Consider the following 20,902-nt stretch of genomic DNA (forward strand, 5'->3'; position numbering starts at 1 on the left):
GACAGAAAAACAAACAGACAGAAAAACAAACAGACAGAAAAACAAACAGACAGAAAAACAAACAGACAGAAAAACAAACAGACAGAAAAACAAACAGACAGAAAAACAAACAGACAGAAAAACAAACAGACAGAAAAACAAACAGACAGAAAAACAAACAGACAGCAAAACAGACAGAAAAACAAACAGACAGAAAAACAAACAGACAGAAAAACAAACAGACAGAAAAACAAACAGACAGAAAAACAAACAGACAGAAAAACAAACAGACAGAAAAACAAACAGACAGAAAAACAAACAGACAGAAAACAAACAGACAGAAAACAAACAGACAGAAAAACAAACAGACAGAAAAACAGACAGAAAAACAAACAGACAGAAAACAAACAGACAGAAAAACAAACAGACAGAAAACAAACAGACAGAAAACAAACAGACAGAAAACAAACAGACAGAAAAACAAACAGACAGAAAAACAAACAGACAGAAAAACAAACAGACAGAAAAACAAACAGACAGAAAAACAAACAGACAGAAAAACAAACAGACAGAAAAACAAACAGACAGAAAAACAAACAGACAGAAAAACAAACAGACAGAAAAACAAACAGACAGAAAAAACAAACAGACAGACAGGGGTGAAAACAACCTCCATTCACCATCAGTGGCGGAGGTAAAAATAAAATAAATATTGTGCGATGACAACATAGCTGGATACAAAGATATTATATAATTGCAGTCCTTCATAAAACGTATTCAGTTGGGCAATTAATTTTACGACGCAAGAATAAGACATTTTCGCCACTTTGGCATGTATAACAAGACCCCTGGAAAATTGGGTGTTAAGTGCCATTGAAGCAAGACAGAGAGTCTAACAACGGCATAGCCGGGCTTGTTTGATACCTTACCTGAAGAGGATAGTATGACCTGGGTGGGGAACTAGTTAGCAGTTTGCAATAATGAAAGTATTAAAGTTTTTGACTTCAAGACTGGACAGCCGGTTCGTGAACGACTTGGGTAAAAAAAGAAAAAAAGAAAAAAGAAAAAGAACCGCCTTTAGAGGCCATTTTCCCCACAGGGCGGGGGTTGGCCTTTTTTGGGCATTCTCCCCTTTTTGAAGCAGTTTTATGGCCGGATGCCCTTCCTGCCACCAACCCGTTAGTCGCCTCTTGCGACACAGGGAAACACCAGTGAACTGGTACTCAATTTGCTGACCTCAGAAGGATGACAGGCTGAGTCAACCCCCCTGGTGTTAATTCAGTGATCAACCGGGATTCCAACCCAGGGTCCTAGGATCCCAAGCCGGCACCCTAACCATGAAGCAAACACCAGACTTTACCAGGTTAAAAAAAAACCCACAGGGTTTGGTGGCAGGCCGCAGCGGTATCCGGTGGGCGTCGTGGCGGACAAACACGTACTCCGCCGAGCACCGGGGCGACGTGCGTTGGCGGGCACCCGTGGTGCGCCATCGGTACCGGGGCGAACCTCCGGGCGGTCTCCTGCAGTGCGGAACTCGCCCGGCACCCGCAGCGGTCGTCCGAAGACCAACTCCGCCGCGGATGCGTGCAGGTCGTCCTTGGGCGCCGTCCGGAGGCCCAGCAGGACCCAGGGGAGCCTGTCGACCCAGCCGCCGTCGCGGAGGGTGGCCCGGAGCGCGGCCTTCAAGGAGCGGTGGAAGCGCTCGCACAGGCCGTTGGCCTGGGGGTGGTAGGCCGTGGTGCGGTGCAGCTGGACGCCGAGCCCCCGCGCGACCGCCCCCCCGAGCTCCGAGGTGAACTGGGGGCCGCGGTCGGACGAGATGTCCGAGGGGGCGCCGAACCGGGCAACCCAGGTGGCGATGAACGCCTGCGCGACGTCCGCCGCCGTCGTCGCCGCCAAAGGCACGACCTCCGGCCACCGGGTGGTGCGGTCCACCATGGTGAGGACGTGGGTGAAACCCCGCGAGGGGGGCAGAGGTCCCACCAGGTCCACGTGAACGTGGTCGAACCGACGTTCGGGCACCGTGAACAGGGCCAACGGGACCTGGGTGTGGCGGTGCACATTCGCGCGCTGGCACGCGAGGCACGTCCTGGTCCAATCGCGGACGGCCTTCCGGAGGCCATGCCAGACGAACTTGTCGGCGACCAGCCTCTGGGAGGCCTTCGTGCCCGGGTGGGACAGGCCGTGGATGGCGTCAAAAACCCGGCGCGCCAGCCCGCGGGCACGATGGGGCGAGGCCGCCCGAGGGAGACGTCGCACAAGAGGGTCGTGCCCGCGCCGCCGAACGGCACCTCAGCGACGCGGAGCCCGTGACGGCGGTCCGCAAGGCCTGGACGTCGGGGTCGGCGGTCTGGTCCGCCGCCATCCGGGCATAGTCGATCCCGAGGTGGACCGCGTGGGCGACGGACCGGGAAAGGCAATCCGCCACCGGGTTGTCCTTTCCCGCGACGTGCCGGATGTCCATCGTGTACTCGGACACGGCCGAGAGGTGACGCTGCTGCCGGGCCGACCATGGCTCAGCGACCTTGGCCATCGCGAAGACCAGGGGCTTGTGGTCGACGAAGGCCGTGAACAAACGGCCCTCGAGCAGATGGCGGAAGTGCCGGACCGCCAGGTGGAGCCCGAGCAACTCGTGGTCGAAGGTACTGTACACCGGCGTTCATGCAGGCGAAGCTGCCGGCTGAAAAACGCCAGCGGTTGCCAAGCACCACACACCCATTGCTCGTGCACCGCACCCACCGCGTAGTCCGACGCGTCGGTGGTGAGGGCGATCGGTGCATCGAGCGCCGGGTGCGCGAGCATGGTGGCGTTAGCCAAGGCGAGCTTCCCGCCGACGAACGCCACGTCCATCTGCTCGGTCCAAACAACGTCACCTTTGCCCGGCTTCCCCCGGAGGGCCTCGTGCAGGGGGCGCAGGAGCTGGGCGATGCGGGGCAGGAAACGGTGGTAAAAGTTCACCATGCCCAGGAACTCCTGGAGCCCCCTGATCGTGCGGGGGCGCGGAAACCCCTTGACCGCCTCCACCTTTTCCGGTAAGGGGGTGGCCCCGTGCCTGGTGACGCGGTGCCCCAAAAAGTCGATTTCGGCGACGCCGAACCGGCACTTGGCGGGGTTTACGATCAGGCCATACTGGCCCAGGCGTTCGAAGAGCGTGCGGAGGTGGCGGAGGTGCTCTTCGCGGGACGCGCTTGCGACGAGGATGTCGTCCAGGTAGACGTAAACGCAATCCAAGTCGCGCAAGACGCTGTCCATCAACCGTTGGAACGCCTGAGCCGCATTCTTCAACCCGAAGGGCATCCGAAGAAACTCGAAGAGGCCGAATGGTGTAATGACGGCCATCTTCGGTATGTCCTCCGGCCTGACGGTGACCTGGTGGTATCCGCGTATGAGGTCCACCTTAAAAAAGAAGGACATTTTCGCCAACCAGGCGGAAAAGTCCTGAATGTGAGGGACCGGGTAGTGGTCGGGGGTGGTGGCATCGTTGAGGCGGTAGTCTCCGCACGGCCGCCATCCCCCGCCGGGCTTCGGCACGATGTGCAGTGGCGACGCCCAAGCGCTGTTGGAGCACCGTACGATGCCCAGCCGCTCCAGAGTAGCGAACTCCGCCTTCGCCACCGCGAGCTTCGTCGGCTCGAGGCGGCGTGCCCGGGCGTAGACCGGTGGCCCGACGGTGGGGATGTGATGTTCCACCCCGTGCTTGACGGCCACCACCGAGAAGGTGGGCCGCGTGAGGGCCGGGAAGCTGGCGAGGAGGCAGGTGAACTCGTCCGCTGCCGGAAGCGTGCAGACCAACCTCGCCGGGACCGAACCGCTCAGCAAGCCGCTTGGCGAGCCGCTCAGTGAGCCGCTCAACGAGCTGCTCAGCGAACAAGCGAGCGAGCTGAACGTTTCAGTCTGGACGAGGCGTCTGTGCTTTACTTCGACCAACAACCCGTTTGCACATAGGAAGTCCGCACCGAGCAATGCCATGGGCATGCTGGCGGTTACGAACGTCCATTGAAAGCGTTGCCCTCCGAACCGCAGGGAGAGGCAGCGCTTCCCGAATGTGCGTATGAGTGTAGCGTTGGCTGCAAGCAAAGCGGGGCCCCGGCCCGCGGTGCGCTTGTCGGACGTGGAGGCGGGGACAACGCTCACCTGTGCGCCTGTGTCGCAGAGGAAGCGACGCCCGGACAAGGTGTCCGTGACAAAAAGGAGGCTGCCGGAATTGCCGACGCTCAAAGCCGCCACCGAGCATCGGCCCGATCATTTCCCGACTTGCCAAACGAGCACGGCGGGCAACAATTCCTAGCCTTGTGGCCAAACCTGGCGTGGAAACGGCACCAAGTTTGCGGCGGAGGCGGAGGCCGCGGCTTTCGCGGTGGTGGTGAGCGGGGCGTGGCGGCGCCCACGAGGTGTGCATCGGCATCAGCCTCGGGATCCATGAGGTGTGCAGCAGCATCAGCCTCGGGATCCGCGACGGCTGCACAGACTCTCTCCCGCGTGTCACAAGCCGCGAAAAACTCATCGGCCCGGACGGCCAGAGCGCGGGGTTCCTTTTTTTTTTTTTTGTATACAAGATCGAGGCTCGTGAAAGAGCGAACATTAATCACACAGAAAGACAAACAGACACATAAAACAAATAACATCGGGAGCGGTAGACAAGATGGGGAGAGAGGGGGAAGGACACAAACACAACATTTGAGAGCAGGGACCGAGAGACATGGAGACATCGAGAGATCTGTGGGAGGGAGAGGGCTTTGGGGGGAGGCATGTGAAGGGGGGGAGGCATGTGAAGGGGGGGGGGGGGTGGGAGAGGTATAAACATATGGACACTGCCAGGATTTCCAGGAAATAAGTTGGAATTTCAAACAAGGTGGATCTGGGGTGAATTAGTGGGGGTAGAAAAGATCAAGGTTATGGATGGGGGAAGATAAGAGATGGTGGTGAACAGCTGTTTTAAAGACCTGGAGGGAGGAGAGGGATTGAAGGGAGTGTGGGAGTTTGTTCCACAGGCGGGAGAAAAGAGGAATGAAAGAGTGAAGGTGAGCAGAGAGCCGAGATTTCGGCAGTTTAACCATCAGAGGGTTGCTGGCAGATCTTGTGCGACCTGTAGGAATATTTGGGGGACAGAGCACAGAGAGAGCTGGGGGAGCAAGGCCGGAGAGGAGTCGGTAGAAGACAGAAAGACCACCTACCTGCCTGCGGTGAGTGAGTGAAAGGCCCTCAGAGATAGCTTCATCGCGGGAGATTCCAATGATTTTGAAAGCTTTGGATTCAACAGCGTGAAGCCGAGCCAGGTGTGAGGCAGGAGCACCAGCCCATAGGGGAGAACAGTATTCCATAGAGCTGCGGATGAAAGCCTTGTATGTGGTGAGGAGCTCAGGTGTGCCGAGGAAGGACTTCGCACGATGGAGGATGCCCAGTCGGCGACTGGCTTTGGAGGCCAGCTTGGAAATGTGGTTTTCCCAAGAAAGATCATGGCAGATAGTGAGACCCAAAAGCTTGAGTGACAGAACTTCTTGGAGAGGATTGTTGAGAAAGTAGATGGGAGGGTTGTCCAGTCGATCTTTTCGGAGAGACATAGTAAGAGAGTGAGATTTGGCAGGATTGAAAGACATGTTCCACTTGTTTGACCAGTCTGTGATTTTGTCCAGGTCTTCAGAGAGTGAGGAGGCTGCAGACTGCCGATCTGAGGGAAGAGGAATGGAGCGGCAGAGAGTGGAGTCATCAGCAAAGAGATAGAGAGGATTTTCCAGAGAGTCAGAGAGATCATTGATAAAGACCAGAAAAAGATTTTTGGAACCGGCCAACGCGCCTTTATTTTGGAACCGGCCAACGCGAAGCGTACCTGTGCCGGCAGCTGGCGTAGAAAGAGCGCCCGGAATAAAAAATCCGGGGCTTTGTCCCCCAGCAGCGACAACATGTAGTCCATCCGGACCGATGGTCGTGTGTCGCCGGGTTCGGGCAGGTCCAGGAGGCGGTCGGCCCGTTCGCCCTCCGTGAGGACGAACGTGGCGATGAGGAGACGCTTGAGCGCCTCGTACTTGCGGTCGGCCGGTGGGTTCCGCAGGACGGACACGACTCGGGCGGCTGTGCCGGGCCCGAGGGCGGCGATGACGTGGTAATACCGCGTCTCATCCGCCGTTACGCCTCAAAGTTGGAATTGTGCCTCGGCCTGCACGAACCATACCTCGGCCTGAGCTTCCCAAAACTCAGGGAGCTTCACCGCGACCGCGTTGTTCATGGTGCATTCTGTTGGTCAACGACGGCTGACCAGAGTCGAGGTCACCAGTGAAGTGCGGTGCTATGCGCACGACTTATTTGCCAAGGAGAGAAGCAACAACGCGGTTAACAAAAAGAGTCTTTATTTGCAAAGCTCAACTATAGCACTGACGTGCTCGGGGCTGCGCGCCCCGTGTATATCCCGAGGCCACGCCTACCCCTCGGGCGTAGCCGACACCCTCTTGGTGTGCAGAATGATGTCACTGCACCAGCGAGCCATCGTGTCCGCCACAAAATCACAATTGTATTGAGATATCAAAACAGCGAATCATCCTCATCTGTTCACTTCCAGATTCGGGAGCAAGGTCCGTGTCGATCACATTTCAAAATCATAATTGTATTGAGGAATTTCTGAAACCTCACACCCTACCTTACGACACCTTCTGGAACCCCAAAACGTTCCACAGAAGGTTATTATATTTCCTTTTAGTAAAATACTAGCAAAAGCACCCAGCGTTGCCAGGTAACAAAGAGTCACTTCCTGACGGAAATATAGGGTTAGGGAGGGTTAGTATAATCGCACAAAAATGTTAAGTCGCGTAAAAACAAAAAGGGATCTCTGCCTACTGTAACGCCATGGCTCACAAAAGCAGCATGAATAGCATTCACCCAGTGGTGGTTAATCATAATCAAAAAGGGTGTTATAACACACTCAAACTTCCCCGGCCTTGTGACTAAGTACACAGGTATTTCTGACTTAATTTGTAGAGCTCTCACCAAGCGGTTTAAGCACTCCAGCAAGCACTCCAACAAAATGGTGAAAAGGGACGGCTAGCTTGGCAAGTGATAGCAGGCTGATTGCTTCTGGTTTAAATGGCCAAGGAATTTTAAAAACAGATCGCAGGTACAGTGGAGTGACACCCTATCCCATGGAAGTATAAATAAAGTTAAAAATCAAGTTAAATTAAAAAAAAACTAACCCCAGAAGGAGAACGACAGCCTCGGTTAAATAAATGAATATATACACTTATTTATACAAATTGCTAGATATGGTAAATTTTGTGAGATTTCACTCCAGATTTGGACATTTATTTAGTCTACAGCATCCAATCCCCATATCCTAATCCAGATTTTGATATGCTTCAATTATGTGATGCTAAATCGATCGTGTTTCCAAGGCAAGGCACGTTTGAATAAGCCGAAACAAAATGGCGGCTTCAGAACCCAGCAAGTGGCAGTGGGCTGACCAAGACGGCAGGCTGCCATATTGGTAAGGCTTTTTCAGGTTCTTTTTTTTCTTTCTGACCACCTCGTTAATCATCTTCAAAAAGGGTGTTAGAAAACACACCTGCCCAGTTTTCATCATTGCAATCTGCTAGAGATCCAGAAGTATGCATGCAAAGTTTGGGGCCTCTCGGTTTCATGTTTTTTTTGGGGTTTTTTTTGTATACTGAATCGAGGCTCGTGAAAGCGCTAACATTTATTTCACAAACAAATCAACCAGACAAACAAAATATATAAAAAGAGGGAGCGGACGACAAGATGGGGAGAGAAGGGGAAGCACACAACCACAACATTTGAGAGCAGGGAGAAGTGTGGGAGGGAGAGGGCTTGGGGGGAGGAGGCGTAGGAAGGGGGGGGGGGGTTGGTATAAAACACAAGGGGACCGAAATTAGCGGGGGTAGAAAAGATCAAGGTTTTGGATGGGGGAGGATAAGAGATGGTGGTGAACAGCTGTTTTAAAGACTTGGAGGGTGGAGTGGGATTGAAGAGAGTGAGGGAGTTTGTTCCAGAGGCGGGAGAAAAGAGGAATGAAGGAGTGAAGGTGAGCACAAAGTCTTGATTTTGGCATTTAACCATAAGAGGGTTGCAGGCAGATCTTGTGCGACCTGTAGGAATATTTGGGGGACAGAGCCCAGAGAGAGATGGGGGGGCAAGGCCAGAGAGAAGTCGGTAGAAGACGGAAAGACCACCAACCTGCCTGCGGTGAGTGAGTGAAAGGCCCTTGGAGTTAGCTTCATCCCGGGAGATTCCAATGATTCTGAACGCTTTGGTTTCAACAGCGTGAAGACGAGCGAGGTGTGAGGCAGGAGCACCAGACCAGAGGGGAGAGCAGTATTCCATAGAGCTGCAGATGAAAGCCTTGTATGTGGTGAGGAGCTCAGGTGTGCCAAGGAAGGACTTCGCACGACGGAGGATGCCCAGTCGGCGACTGGCTTTGGAGGCCAGATTTGAAATGTGGTTTTCCCAGGAAAGATCATGGCAAATAGCGAGACCCAAAAGCTTGAGTGACAGAACTTCTTGGAGAGGATTATTCAGAAAGTGGACGGGAGGGTTTTCCAGTCGGTCTTTTTGGAGAGACATCGTAAGAGTGTGAGATTTATCAGGATTGAAAGACATGTTCCATTTGTTTGCCCAGTCTGATTTTGTCCAGGTCTGCAGAGAGTGAGGAGGCTGCAGACTGCCGATCTGAGGGATGAGGAATGGAGCGACAGAGAGTAGAGTCGTCAGCAAAGAAATAGAGAGGATTTTCAAGACAGTCAGAGAGATCATTGATGAAGACCAGAAAAAGCACAGGGCCCAGAACACTACCTTGGGGAACTCCAGCCTGAACAGGAAGAGGAGATGAGAGAAACCCATTCAGGGCCACACGTTGACTACGACCAGAGAGGAAGTCTGCCAGCCATGCGTGGAGATTTCCATGGATACCAAAGGAGGAGAGTTTGGTGAGCAGAGCAGGGTGCCAGTCCGTATCGAAGCCACGTGAAATGTCAAGGGAGACAGCTCTAATTTCCTGTTTGGCGTTGAGGACCTCCATCCATTGTTGAGAAAGCAGAAGCAGCATGTCCAGAGTAGAGTGACCAGGTCTGAAACCAAATTGATGATCAGAGATCAAGCCATTGGAGAAGAGGAAAGATTTCATATCTGAAGCAATGATGGATTCCATGACTTTGCTGATAATTGGGAGAAGGCTGATTGGTCTGTAGTTGCTAGGATCTGTTTTTGCACCTTTTTTGTGCAAAGCAGTGATGTTGGCTGATTTCCAAGCAGATGGCAGATGACCTTGAGCAAAAGAGAGGGCGAAGAGAACAGAGAGAGGGAGTGAAAGAGCAGAAGGACCCGTGGGCTGATGCCGTCCGGACCAGTTGCAGAATCAGAGTCGAGGGTTGACAGAAACTTTTTCACCTTGTCAGGAGGAAAGGACACAGAGTCCAGGAGCAGCTGGGTACGGTGGGAACAGAGAGGGATGGGTTTGGGACAAAAGATTTAGAGGCAAACAGAGTTGAGCCATTCAGCTTTTTCATGTGTGGAGTCAGCTGTGTAGCTGTTTGAGGTAATGGAGGGCATGGAGGGGGAACAAACACTAGAGACGGATTTGACCAGATGCCACCAGAATTTGGAAGAGGGAGACAGGTTTGAGAGTTCGGTCTTGAGAGTGGAGAGATAGTTTCCTGGCTCTCCTGAGGGTGGACACACACTTGTTTCGGGCTTTGTGAAAGGAAATGAGATTTGGAGTTATGGAGTGGTTTTGGAGTTATGGAGGAGACAGACGGACAAACAGACACTGCCTTTTATTATCTATTTATATAAAGCAGTAAAGTATGTTTGTTTCTTTGTTTGTCCTCTTATAACTCGAGAACTACTCATCGCAGAGCAAAACCAAAGGAATATTCGGAATCAGTACATCTCATAGCAACTACAGCATACCTTAAAATTAAAAAAACTTCACGTTTTAAAATTATGACGTCATCAGCGTATTTCAGAATGTTAATTTTTCAACTTCATATTCGGAATCAGTATGTCCCAGAGAAACTTCGTAACGTTAATTTTTCAACTTCATCCGATTGACATGGGACCAACGGCATGTGACAGAGTGAAACATTTATTTGACGACAATGACGTCCGACTTCCGGGTTCGGAATGCGGGACCAATGCCATTTGACAGGGAATAAAAAATAAATGCGACATTCAATTGACGACAATTGTAGACATTGTAGACGACAGCCTGGTGTTGGGCTAGCGGCTAGGGTGCCGGCTTAGGATCCTAGGATCCTGGGTTCGAATCCCGGCCGATCGCTGAATTAACGCCAGGGGGTTGACTCAGCCTGTCATCCTTCCGAGGTCGGCTAATTGAGTACCAGTTCACTGGTAATTCCCTGTTTGTCGTAAAAAGGCGACAAAAAGGGTTGGCGGCAGGAAGGGCATCCGGCCGTAAAACATTGCTTCAAAAAGGGGACCAAAAAAACAACAACAACCACGGTCCCCGAAAAAGGCCAACCCCCGCTTGCGGGGAAAAATGGCCTCTAAAGGTGGGTTTTATTCAATTGACGACAATGACTTCCGACTAGACTCCCCCCTCCCCCTCCCCTCCCCCCTGCCCCCTCCCCCCTCCCCTCCCCCGTACCCTCCCCCCTCCCCCTTCCCCCTCCCCCTCCCATCCCTCCCCTCTTCCCCTCCCCCCCCATCACTCCCCCTCCCCCTCTCCTCCCCTCTCCTCCTCCCCTCTCCTCCTCCCCCTCCTCCCCCCCACTTCCCCCCCACTTCTCCCCTCCCCCCCTCTTCTCCCCTCCCCACCCTCTCCTCCCCTCCCCCCCCCCCCCCGTTCCCCTCCCCCCCCCTTCCCCCTTCCCTCCCTTCCCCCGCCCGGCAATGCCGGGTACTTCTGCTAGCTATATATAAAACTGTAATGGTTACGAAATAAATGTGTCCCCCTGTCATATGACCAGATCCTCAGCTTTGATTGGTACAGTCACGTGAAAAAGTAAGTACACCCCATGTAAAGTTTTGACTTTTTCAACATATTTCAACATACAGCAATTTGATCTTCATTTCAACAATATTGACAGATAAAGGTGATATAATATAACAAATATCATGAAACATTTACATTTTGTAGTCCATTGTATAATTTAAATAAACATAAATGCAAATTTCGCATGTGGAAAAAGTAAGTACACCCCTACATTTATCACTACTTCAAATACCTAAAATTAGAATCAGGTGCACTAGCTCAGGTGCAAATGATTAGAACATCGTCAGAGAGGATCTTGGAGGAACCTGTCTTATTTAAACCTCAGACATTTAGTTTGGTTTGCTCTTTGTTGTTGAAGTTTGCGGCGTCACCATGACTAGATCAAAAGAAATCTTTGAGGCCTTCAGAAAGAAGGTTATAGATGCCTACGAGTCTGGGAAGGGATTCAAAAAGATCTCCAAACAATTTGAAATCAATCATTCGACTGTCCGGAAGATCATCTACAAGTGGAGAAGATTCCAAACAACTGCCAACTTGTTCAGGCCAGGCCGCCCCAGCAAGTTCAGCCCGAGAGCAGACCGCAAGATGTTGAAAGAAGTCTCTAAGAACCCCATAATGTCATCATGGGACCGACAGGTAGCTCTTGCCACTGTTGATGTCAAAGTGCACGAGTCTACCATTAGAAAGAGGCTGCACAAATTTGATCTACATGGGAGGTGTGCCAGGAGGAAACCTTTGCTATCCAGAAAGAACATCAGGGCAAGACTAAAGTTTGCCAATGAACACCTAGGCAAAGACCAGCACTTCTGGAACAATGTGCTCTGGACAGATGAGTCAAAGGTAGAGCTATTTGGCCACAGTACCAGAAGACATGTTTGGCGAAAACCAAACACAGCATTAGACCACAAGAACCTGATACCAACTGTAAAGCATGGTGGTGGAAATATTATGGTTTGGGGCAGCTTTGCTGCATCAGGGCCTGGGCAGCTCACCATCATAGAATCCACTATGAATTCTTCATTGTACCAGAGGGTGCTTGAGGATAATGTGAGGCCATCTGTCGGAAAGTTGAAGCTCAACCAAAGGTGGACATTGCAACATGACAATGACCCTAAACATATCAGTAAATCCACCAAGGAATGGCTGAAAAGAAAGAAATGGAGGGTTCTGGAATGGCCAAGTCAAAGCCCGGATCTAAATCCCATCGAGATGTGGGGGGATTTGAAACGAGCTGTGCATGCAAGAAACCCCTCAAACATCGCACAGCTGAAAGAATTCTGCATGGAGGAGTGGGCAAAAATTTCTCCCAGTCGATGTCAGAGACTAGTAGACAGTTACGAGAAATGCCTACTTGAGGTTGTTTCTGCCAAAGGGGGTAATACCACCTATTAGAGCCAAGGGTGTACTTACTTTTTCCACATGCAAAATTTGCATTTATGTTTTTTTAAATTATACAATGGACTACAAAATGTAAATGTTTCATGATATTTGTTGTATTATATCACCTTTATCTATCAATATAGTTGAAATGAAGATCAAATAGCTGTATGTTGAAATATGTTGAAAAAGTCAAAACTTTACATGAGGTGTACTTACTTTTTCACGTGACTGTATATGTTTGTGGGGACATACGGACAGACAAACGCTGTTCGAGACGACATTGACCCACGGGGTAAGCAGCAAACACCTTTGTGATTTTGTGTGCAGCTTCATTCTCAAAAACACTTCTGTCAATGAGAAAATCTGAAGACTTTTGTTTGAGTACACGGTATGTAAACTTGTTTATAGACCTCACACAGGGAAGGAAGTGTCGTTTTGATCTTTATATTGGCTATGCCCCTCTCCTGAGAAGATTTATCCATAACCATCCTCCATAACAACAAAAACTATCCTTCCTCAGCGGCCGCACTGTGCCAAGTCTGCCTGCGGCGGCACTGTGCCAAGTCTGCCTGCGGCGGCACCGTGCCAAGTCTGCCTGCGGCGGCACCGTGCCAAGTCTGCCTGCGGCGGCATCGTGCCAAATCTGTCTTCTATCACTTCCTTTCTGGTCTTGCACACTTTGTCCTTCCCTCTTCCCCCTAGGTTTCAACGCACAGTCTGCCAGTAACCCACTTCTGGTGAAACTCCCAACATCCAGGCTAGCTGCTCAGCACCGCTCATATGAGGTTACATTTGTTACTTCTTTCTCTCATCTGGAAGATAAACATCTTTGGTCTCTTCAATCTCATTCTTCCATCCAAGGCTTCAAGATGGCTTTTCCTACCTGTTCAAGTCACTTGAACAACATCCATACTCATTTTCTAACCCCCCTCTCCTCCACCCTCAAACTCACCCCTTCTTTTATATGTTATGCTTGCCTCCCCTTTGCCTCCACCCTCCTTTCCGTTTTGCATGCAATGACAGCTGTATCTCAGGTTATCCCTTCCTCTTCTTTCAGCCCCATTTCAGCTAAATTGGGGCGAGTATCAGCTTATTCACCCCATGACCTCCTCACCCCTCCCTTTCTTCTCATTCTTTCCATTGCCTGTTCATCCTCCAAGTGCCCCTCCACCTGGCCATTGGTGCTTTCTCCCCCTTTTCACCATGCCATTAGCTCTTCCACGAGTCTAGACTCTGTAAGCAAAATTAAAAAAAAATCCCCTCCAGAATCCATTGACGTATTTTGCAGGTGACCAAATCTTTCAATCTTCTTCTTAAGTTGGCTTATAGGCTGAACGCGAATGACAATGATCTTCAGGTTCCAGTCCTCTCCATCAAACATTGCTGTGCACAGTTCCTCGGTCTCTCGGCCCATATCCTTCTTTAACATAAGGTAGTTGAGAGCTGGCCTGCCCCGCTTCAGCCTTCCATGTTTAGGTGTCCAGAGTAGAACATCGGAAACAGGTTAGCTTTTGTGGCTGTAGCAATGCCCAGTAATCCTGAGGCATCTTCTAATTTTAACCAACAACCTTGGAAGAGAACCACAGAGATCTTTATTTGTCCTATGTTCAAGCCCTTTCGCGTGGGTCACAGTGAGAGTCCATGCTTCGCTTCCATAAAGCAGGACAGACTCACCTGTTGCCATGAACAGTTGTTTCTTGATACACCGAGAGTGTGTCATCTTTGACATGCTTGAAAGTTTTTTGCAAGCTCTCCATGCGGCAGCTTTCCTTTGTTTGATATCCCAAGTAATTGGGTTAACCCCTGAACCAAGATACTTGGTCATTGACTGTTTCCAGTTTTATTCCATCACTTGATACGATTGAGACTTCTCTCGACAATTGAATGCCACCACTTTAATTTCGTTAGCATTAGTCGTCAGCCTATCTTAGCGGTACTGGCTTGGATTCTCTTGAGAGGTTGTTGCACTTGTTCGATTTATTCTGACAATAAGGCTAGGTCATCGGCAAAATCAAGATCAACAAGAACTTCCGATTTGACTCTCCTTTTTTCTTCATTTTAGTTGGAACCCCAATTCCTCCTTGCCTTTGATGGTGTTTGAGTGCGTAATCAAGCACTATGGCAAAAGAAGTAAAGGACAAGGGTGTCTTCCTGTAGTACTCTAGCTATAATTTTGAAAAGCTGCATTTCTTTAGAGGGTGAGAGTTTCTTGGCATATGTATCTTTCTACATCTCCAAAATCACCTGTGGAACTCGCTACCTTTAACTCACATGCCTGTGGAACGGCAGGTCCAGAGTTTGAATCTCACTGGTGTCAATTTTTTTATTTTTTAAAACCATTTTGTTCAACACCATGAGCAAGCAAGCTTGACATCACCTCAAAGAAGGAGCAAAATGAGAAAGGATTCCATCAACAAGGTGTATTATAGTTCTCAACCTTAATGCAAAGGAAAAAAATGTTGGTGTGCTATTCAGAACCTCAGGCACGGCTGTAGTTGGGCTTGGTGCATCCGTAGGAGCCGGAGCAGGGGTCGGATTTGGCTCCTGTGCACCTGCTCCTCCTTCAGCATCTGTATCCCCCTCTCCCAATTCCTTCCCATCATCCTCCTGCTGAAAGCCAAAATGAGAGAGCAGAAGAAGCAATGCTTGATGGGTACATTGGAAATTTGCCAAAGGTGTAGGACAATTTTTTTGGGTGCGGGTTTCCACTTCTCACCGTCTCATTTTTCTCTCCACCTGTGAAGAGGCTGGATATAGTGTTACCCAACTCTGTAAACATGCAAGATAAAAACAAGATAGTAGTTTGAAACAATAACTAGATCACAGCTGAGAAAAGATCAGGACAATGAACATGTGGTAATGAAGCAAAATAAAAAAAACAAGACCGATAGTCAAAACGGCGTAGCCGGGCTTAAATCTGCTGAGTGGCGAATCTGCTGTCCCCCTATCATGTGACCAGATCCTCAGCTCTGATTGGTGGACGTTTGTGATTGACATACATGCATACATACACTGGATGGACAGCCAAACGCTGCTCCAGATGGCATTGCCCTAAGGTCTATGCCGTAAAAAATATGGCTGTCGAACCACATGACCGATGACGTCATCATTTTTTTTCCCTCACTCAATTTAATCCCAAGATCACGCTGAAGAAATTTCATCCGGATCAAGCATTCTACATAATGACAGCACCTATGACATAATCATTGACATACGTTATTCCCCATGGGGAGTACTTTACAACGAACCACCTTTCAACTTTTCCATTGAATGGTTTTGGAGAAATAGAAGTGCAAAGTTTTTCGGTTTTTTCCCCAAGATTGCGCCCGTACCACGTGACCAATGACATAATTATCTTCTTCTTTTTTTTTTTTATCTACAGGAGGCGCTCCGCTCCTATGGTGAAAATTGTGTCAATCGGACCAACGTTTGGTAGAGAAAACAAATTTTAAAGGGAATAAACCCACAAAATGCCGGTGGAAGGGATGCATATACACACAGACAAACAAACATGCATACATACATACGGAAAACGCTGTTCCAGATGGAATTGCCCTATGGGCCACGGCTTAAAAATAATCTCAGCATGGCAATCTCTTGGACTACCAACCAAATGGAACAGTGTTGAATATTCACATGGATCGTTAGTCGATTAATTTATTTATTTAGCAAGTATATTCAGTATCAACAAAGGTCTAAGACTGTGCTGATTCTGCCTTAATAACGACTTCAACAAGAAAAATATCCATACTTCTTAGAGTTGAAGGTTCTTCTTCCTCCTTAATTACTTCTTCTTCAACTTCAAAAACAACTTCAGCCTAAGGAGCAAAGACATAACATGGAAAAAGTGGTGAGGCTCTAACTTTAGAAAAGTGTTGGCTAACATTTAGGAAAGAAAACCGACAAAACGAAGGTGCACTGCTAACATGCTTGCTACGTAAAAGCACATTCAAGAAATCGCAGATAGATGCCTCAAAATAAACATTAATTCAAATGTTCCCTAAAATTACAAGTATAATCGACAAATCCTCTTTCTAGAGACTGTAGATCGACTGTCATGCAAACAATTGTTTAACACAACTCGTTACAACACCTTTTAAATAAAAGACAGTTTTACAGGTATGAAAACATTACATCAAGCAAGATCTGGTGAGTGAGGAAGATTAACGCAAAACACTCATTTCAACATTCATATACGTGGAAAGAACCACATTCACGCACATGGAAAGAACCACATTCACATACGTGGAAAGAATACCATTTACACACGTGAAAAGAATAACATTAATACATGTGGAATGAACATTTACACATGTGGAATGAATAACATTTTTTACATACAGTGCATTCAGAAAGTATTCAGACCCCTTCACTTTTTTCACATTTTGTTATGTTGCAGCCTTATGCTGAAATTGTTTAAATTCATTTTTTCCCTCATCAATCTACACTCGATACCCCATAATGACAAAGAGAAAACAGGATTTTAGAAAGTTTTGCAAATTTATTAAAAAGAAAAAACTGAAATATCACATTGACATAAGTATTCAGACCCTTTGCTATGACACTTGAAATTTAGGTCAGGTGCCTCCCATTTATCTTGATCATCTTTGAGATGTTTCTACACCTTGATTGGAGTCCACCTGTGGTAAATTCAATTGATTGGACATTATTTGGAAAGGCACACACCTGTCTATATAAGGTCTCACAGCTGACAATGCATATCAGAGCAAAAACCAAGAAGTGAGGTCGAAGGAACTGCCTGCAGAGCTCAGAGACAAGATTGTGTCGAGGCACAGATCTGGGGAAGCCTACATTAAAATTTCTGCTGCATTGAAGGTTCCCAAGAGCACAGTGGCCTCCATAATTCTTAAATGGAAGAAGTTTGGAACAACCAGGACTCTTCCTGGAGCTGGCCGTCCGGCCAAACTGAGCAATCAGGGGAGAAGGGCCTTGGTAAGAGAGGTGACCAAGAACCCGATGGTCACTCTGGCTGAGCTCCAGGGATCCTGTGTGGAGATGGGAGAAACTTCCAGAAGGACAACCATCACTTCAACACTCCACCGATCTGGGCTTTATGGCAGAGTGGCCAGACGGAAGCCTCTCCTCAGTGAAAGACACATGAAAGCCCACTTGGAGTTTGCAAAAAAGCACCTAAAGGACTCTCAGACTGTGAGAAACAAGATTATGTGGTCTGATGAAACCAAGATTGAACTGTTTCAACTGCATTGTCAGCTGTGAGACCTTATATAGACAGGTGTGTGCCTTTCCAAATCATGTCCAATGAATTGAATTTACCACAGGTGTACTCCGATCAAGGTGTAGAAACATCTCAAAGATGATCAAGAGAAATGGGAGGCACCTGAGCTAAATTTCAAGTGTCATAGCAAAGGGTCTGAATACTTATGTCAATGTGATATTTCAGTTTTTTCTTTTTAATAAATTTGCAAAACTTTCTAAAATCCTGTTTTTTCTTTGTCATTATGGGGTATTGAGTGAAGATTGATGAGGGAAAAAATGAATTTAAACGATTTCAGTATAAGGCTGCAACATAACAAAATGTGAGAAATGTGAAGGGGTCTGAATACTTTCTGAATGCACTGTACAGTGTACATGGCATGAATAACATTTGTACATGTGAAATGAATACATGGTGCATTGAAAAACATTTTAATTGAAATGATAATGCCAATTGTAATTTTCATGTGCTACACATACCTTATTTAATCCCAATGTGAATACTTCTGCAGTGTTCTTTCAGCAACTGTTTATTATTTAAAAATTTTTTTTAATTCTAATAACCTTCAATAGCCCTCCTAGTTGTTCAAGAGGTGATGAAACCAACCACTGTAACTAACTGGGATAACCAATAATGCACATACCCTATCAAGAGTAAGAATGCCATTGTCGTCGAGCAAAAAGTGGGCTTTAACTCCACGGGTGAGAGCAGAAGGTGGGGCCGAAGAAATGGCTGTTGCCACCCCTTCAAGTTGTATTTCAGATATATTTACTTGATTCAGAACACTGGGGAAGAAATGGAACAAACAATTTCAACCAAAACATTTGTCTGTATGTATGTATGTATGTATGTATGTGTGTGTGTGTGTGTGTGTGTGTGTATGTGTGTGTATGTATATATATATATATATATATATATATATATATATATATATATATACATATATATATATATATACATATATATATATATACATATATATATATATACATATATATATATATATATATATATATATATATATATATATATATATATATAGTTGCGGATATGGGATTTGTATCCATCCATATCCGCTTGTAAATATTCCCCTATTTCCTCAATACTTCCCAACTCTCCCCAATCCCCCATTCCCTAGTCCCATTTTCTGTAAACAACACTCTGTAGACCCGACCTCCCCCTATTTCCCCCATTAAATGTCGCATCCAGGTCCACCGCATCTCAGGTAGACAACTATAGGACATCTTGCTAGTTATTCTTAATCTATGTCAGTTAAGGATTCGTTTCCATTAATTCTGACCCTTCGTTGCACCAGAATGTGATTGTATGGCACCGTTAGGAAGTTTAGGACCTCCCAATACCTCCCCGCAGCTCTTCCTCACAGTTCTCTTCAACAACAACAACAACAACAACAACAACAACAACAACAACAACAACAACGAGCGCAGGGAGTGCGCGTCCTCACTCCGGCTTGGTAGGAGTGGTGGGAGGACACCAGGCCTTCCCAACGAGCCGCCATCGGACATGTGCTCGACGGGGTTACCAAACAGGGGCTCCCTGTCGGCTCCTCGTCAAGGGCGGAGCCCGGTAACCCCCGCACCCAATGGAAGCGGCAGACCGGCCCCAGTTGGGGCGGAACCAACCAGCCGAGGGCGTGTCACTCCCCGCTGAGCATGCGCAGTGAGAGAGAGGTGACGTCAGATGCGCGCCGAGCTTGGAGCAAGCAAGACCACCTCCGAGCGCTGTGAGACCTCCCTGCATCTTTGAACCATGCTTATCCTGTCCCCGAGCCAAGGTGCACCTTGTGCCATCGACCGACCTGCCCATTCCCGCCATCAATCCCCGTGTGAGTCTACCTTGTCCGTTTGTCCGTGGTCTGTCCGGGAATAGATAAGACTGTATTTAAGTGCCCATCTCTTCTGTGTCTTTACCTCACTCTGCCTTGTAATCTACCCCCTTTTCTCCACCACTGTAATTATACCCTCCTCCGGAGGTCTTGAGAACTGTACCCCCTTGCGTCGTTTCATTTTTCCCAGTCGTCGTGTCCTTTCCATTATTGATTTAGCATAGCGCGATTTGGCCAACGTCTGGGTGAATCGGGTGAGTCGGGAAGAAACGGGGAACAACTGTTCGGCCGCGGTTACCTCCGCTCGGTAAATAACATCCAATCCGCGGACCGTAACAATATATATATATATATATATACTGTATATATATATATATATATATATATATATATACATACATATATATATATATATATACACATACATACATACATATATATACACATACATACATACATATATATACACATACATACATACACACATACATACATACATACATACACACACACACACACACACACACACACACACACACACACACACACACACACACACACACACACACACACACACACACACACACACACACACACACACACACACACACACACACACACACACACACACACACACACACACACACCTAATCAACAATTATAATCATTTATTTAACAAGAACAGATATTCACAATTAATATAATTAACATGTCGAGGTGAGAAATGATACTCATCAACTCTGCCACCCAAGGTGAGAGGAGGTTATGTTTTCACCCCTGTCTGTTTTTCTGTTTGTGAACAGGATATTTCAAAAGGTTGTGGATGGATTCGGCCGAAATTTGGTGGAGAGGTTGGGTATGTAATGAGGACGAAATTATTACATTTTGGTGAAGATCCTAACACTATAATTTTTTTAAGTGATTCTTCAGCATGGAGAGAAAGGGCCAAAAACTATATACAGTCGGACCTCAGCATTCGCAGTTCCAACATTCGTGGGTGCCGCATATTCGCGGTTCATAACAGGTGACCTGCTTCTACATTCGTGTCTCATGTATTCGCTGTAAAAATATGTAGATAAAAAGTTTTTTTAAATATTTTTATTTTTACACATCAGGACTGGTCTCCGATATACACTGCCGCTGATGATTCAGCTTGGGAATTCTTCCACAGAAACCTGCTCTCTCATGCACAGATTCATCCCATATCTTCAGTTATCTTACCCATCCTCCCACTCTTGGTACTCTGAAACCTGTTGTGAGGCAGTTGCTTTAAAACAACGTGCATTCTTCTCTGAAGACAACCTCAGATCTTCCACAAAGCTCGCACCAAGTGTGTCTACTCTCTCAAGAGACAGAAAACAACATCTGTCCAATCTTAAGAATTAGCTTTCAAATGTGTCTCCCTCGAAAATGTGATGGTGCCTTGTCAAGACTTGCACCCTCTGCCCTCTCCGTGCCTTGTCCTCCTCGGGTATCTGCAGGACACATGGGGCACCAGCAACCCTAT

The 20,902-nt window shown here is 47.8% G+C and overlaps 1 protein-coding gene across 2 annotated transcripts in view; it reads right to left on the reverse strand.

Moving 5' to 3' along the window:
• HYOU1 (hypoxia up-regulated 1) overlaps positions 1-20,902 on the reverse strand; it is a 157,213-nt gene that overhangs the window by 32,898 nt on the left and 103,413 nt on the right. Inside the window, exons 14-17 of one of the 2 annotated variants that reach the window (XM_068106973.2) lie at positions 18,193-18,334; positions 16,065-16,131; positions 15,030-15,082; positions 14,792-14,920 (exon numbers count right to left, since the gene is read on the reverse strand). In XM_068106973.2, the coding sequence (XP_067963074.2) occupies positions 14,792-14,920; positions 15,030-15,082; positions 16,065-16,131; positions 18,193-18,334 (391 nt within the window). Of the gene's footprint in view, positions 1-14,791; positions 14,924-15,029; positions 15,083-16,064; positions 16,132-18,192; positions 18,335-20,902 lie in introns of both variants that reach the window. The other variant, XM_068106972.2, reaches the window with a different exon arrangement.

This window comes from Myxine glutinosa, chromosome 2 (genome assembly GCF_964187855.1).
Source record: "Myxine glutinosa chromosome 2, kmMyxGlut1.1, whole genome shotgun sequence".
In the NCBI taxonomy this organism is placed as follows: domain Eukaryota; kingdom Metazoa; phylum Chordata; class Myxini; order Myxiniformes; family Myxinidae; genus Myxine; species Myxine glutinosa.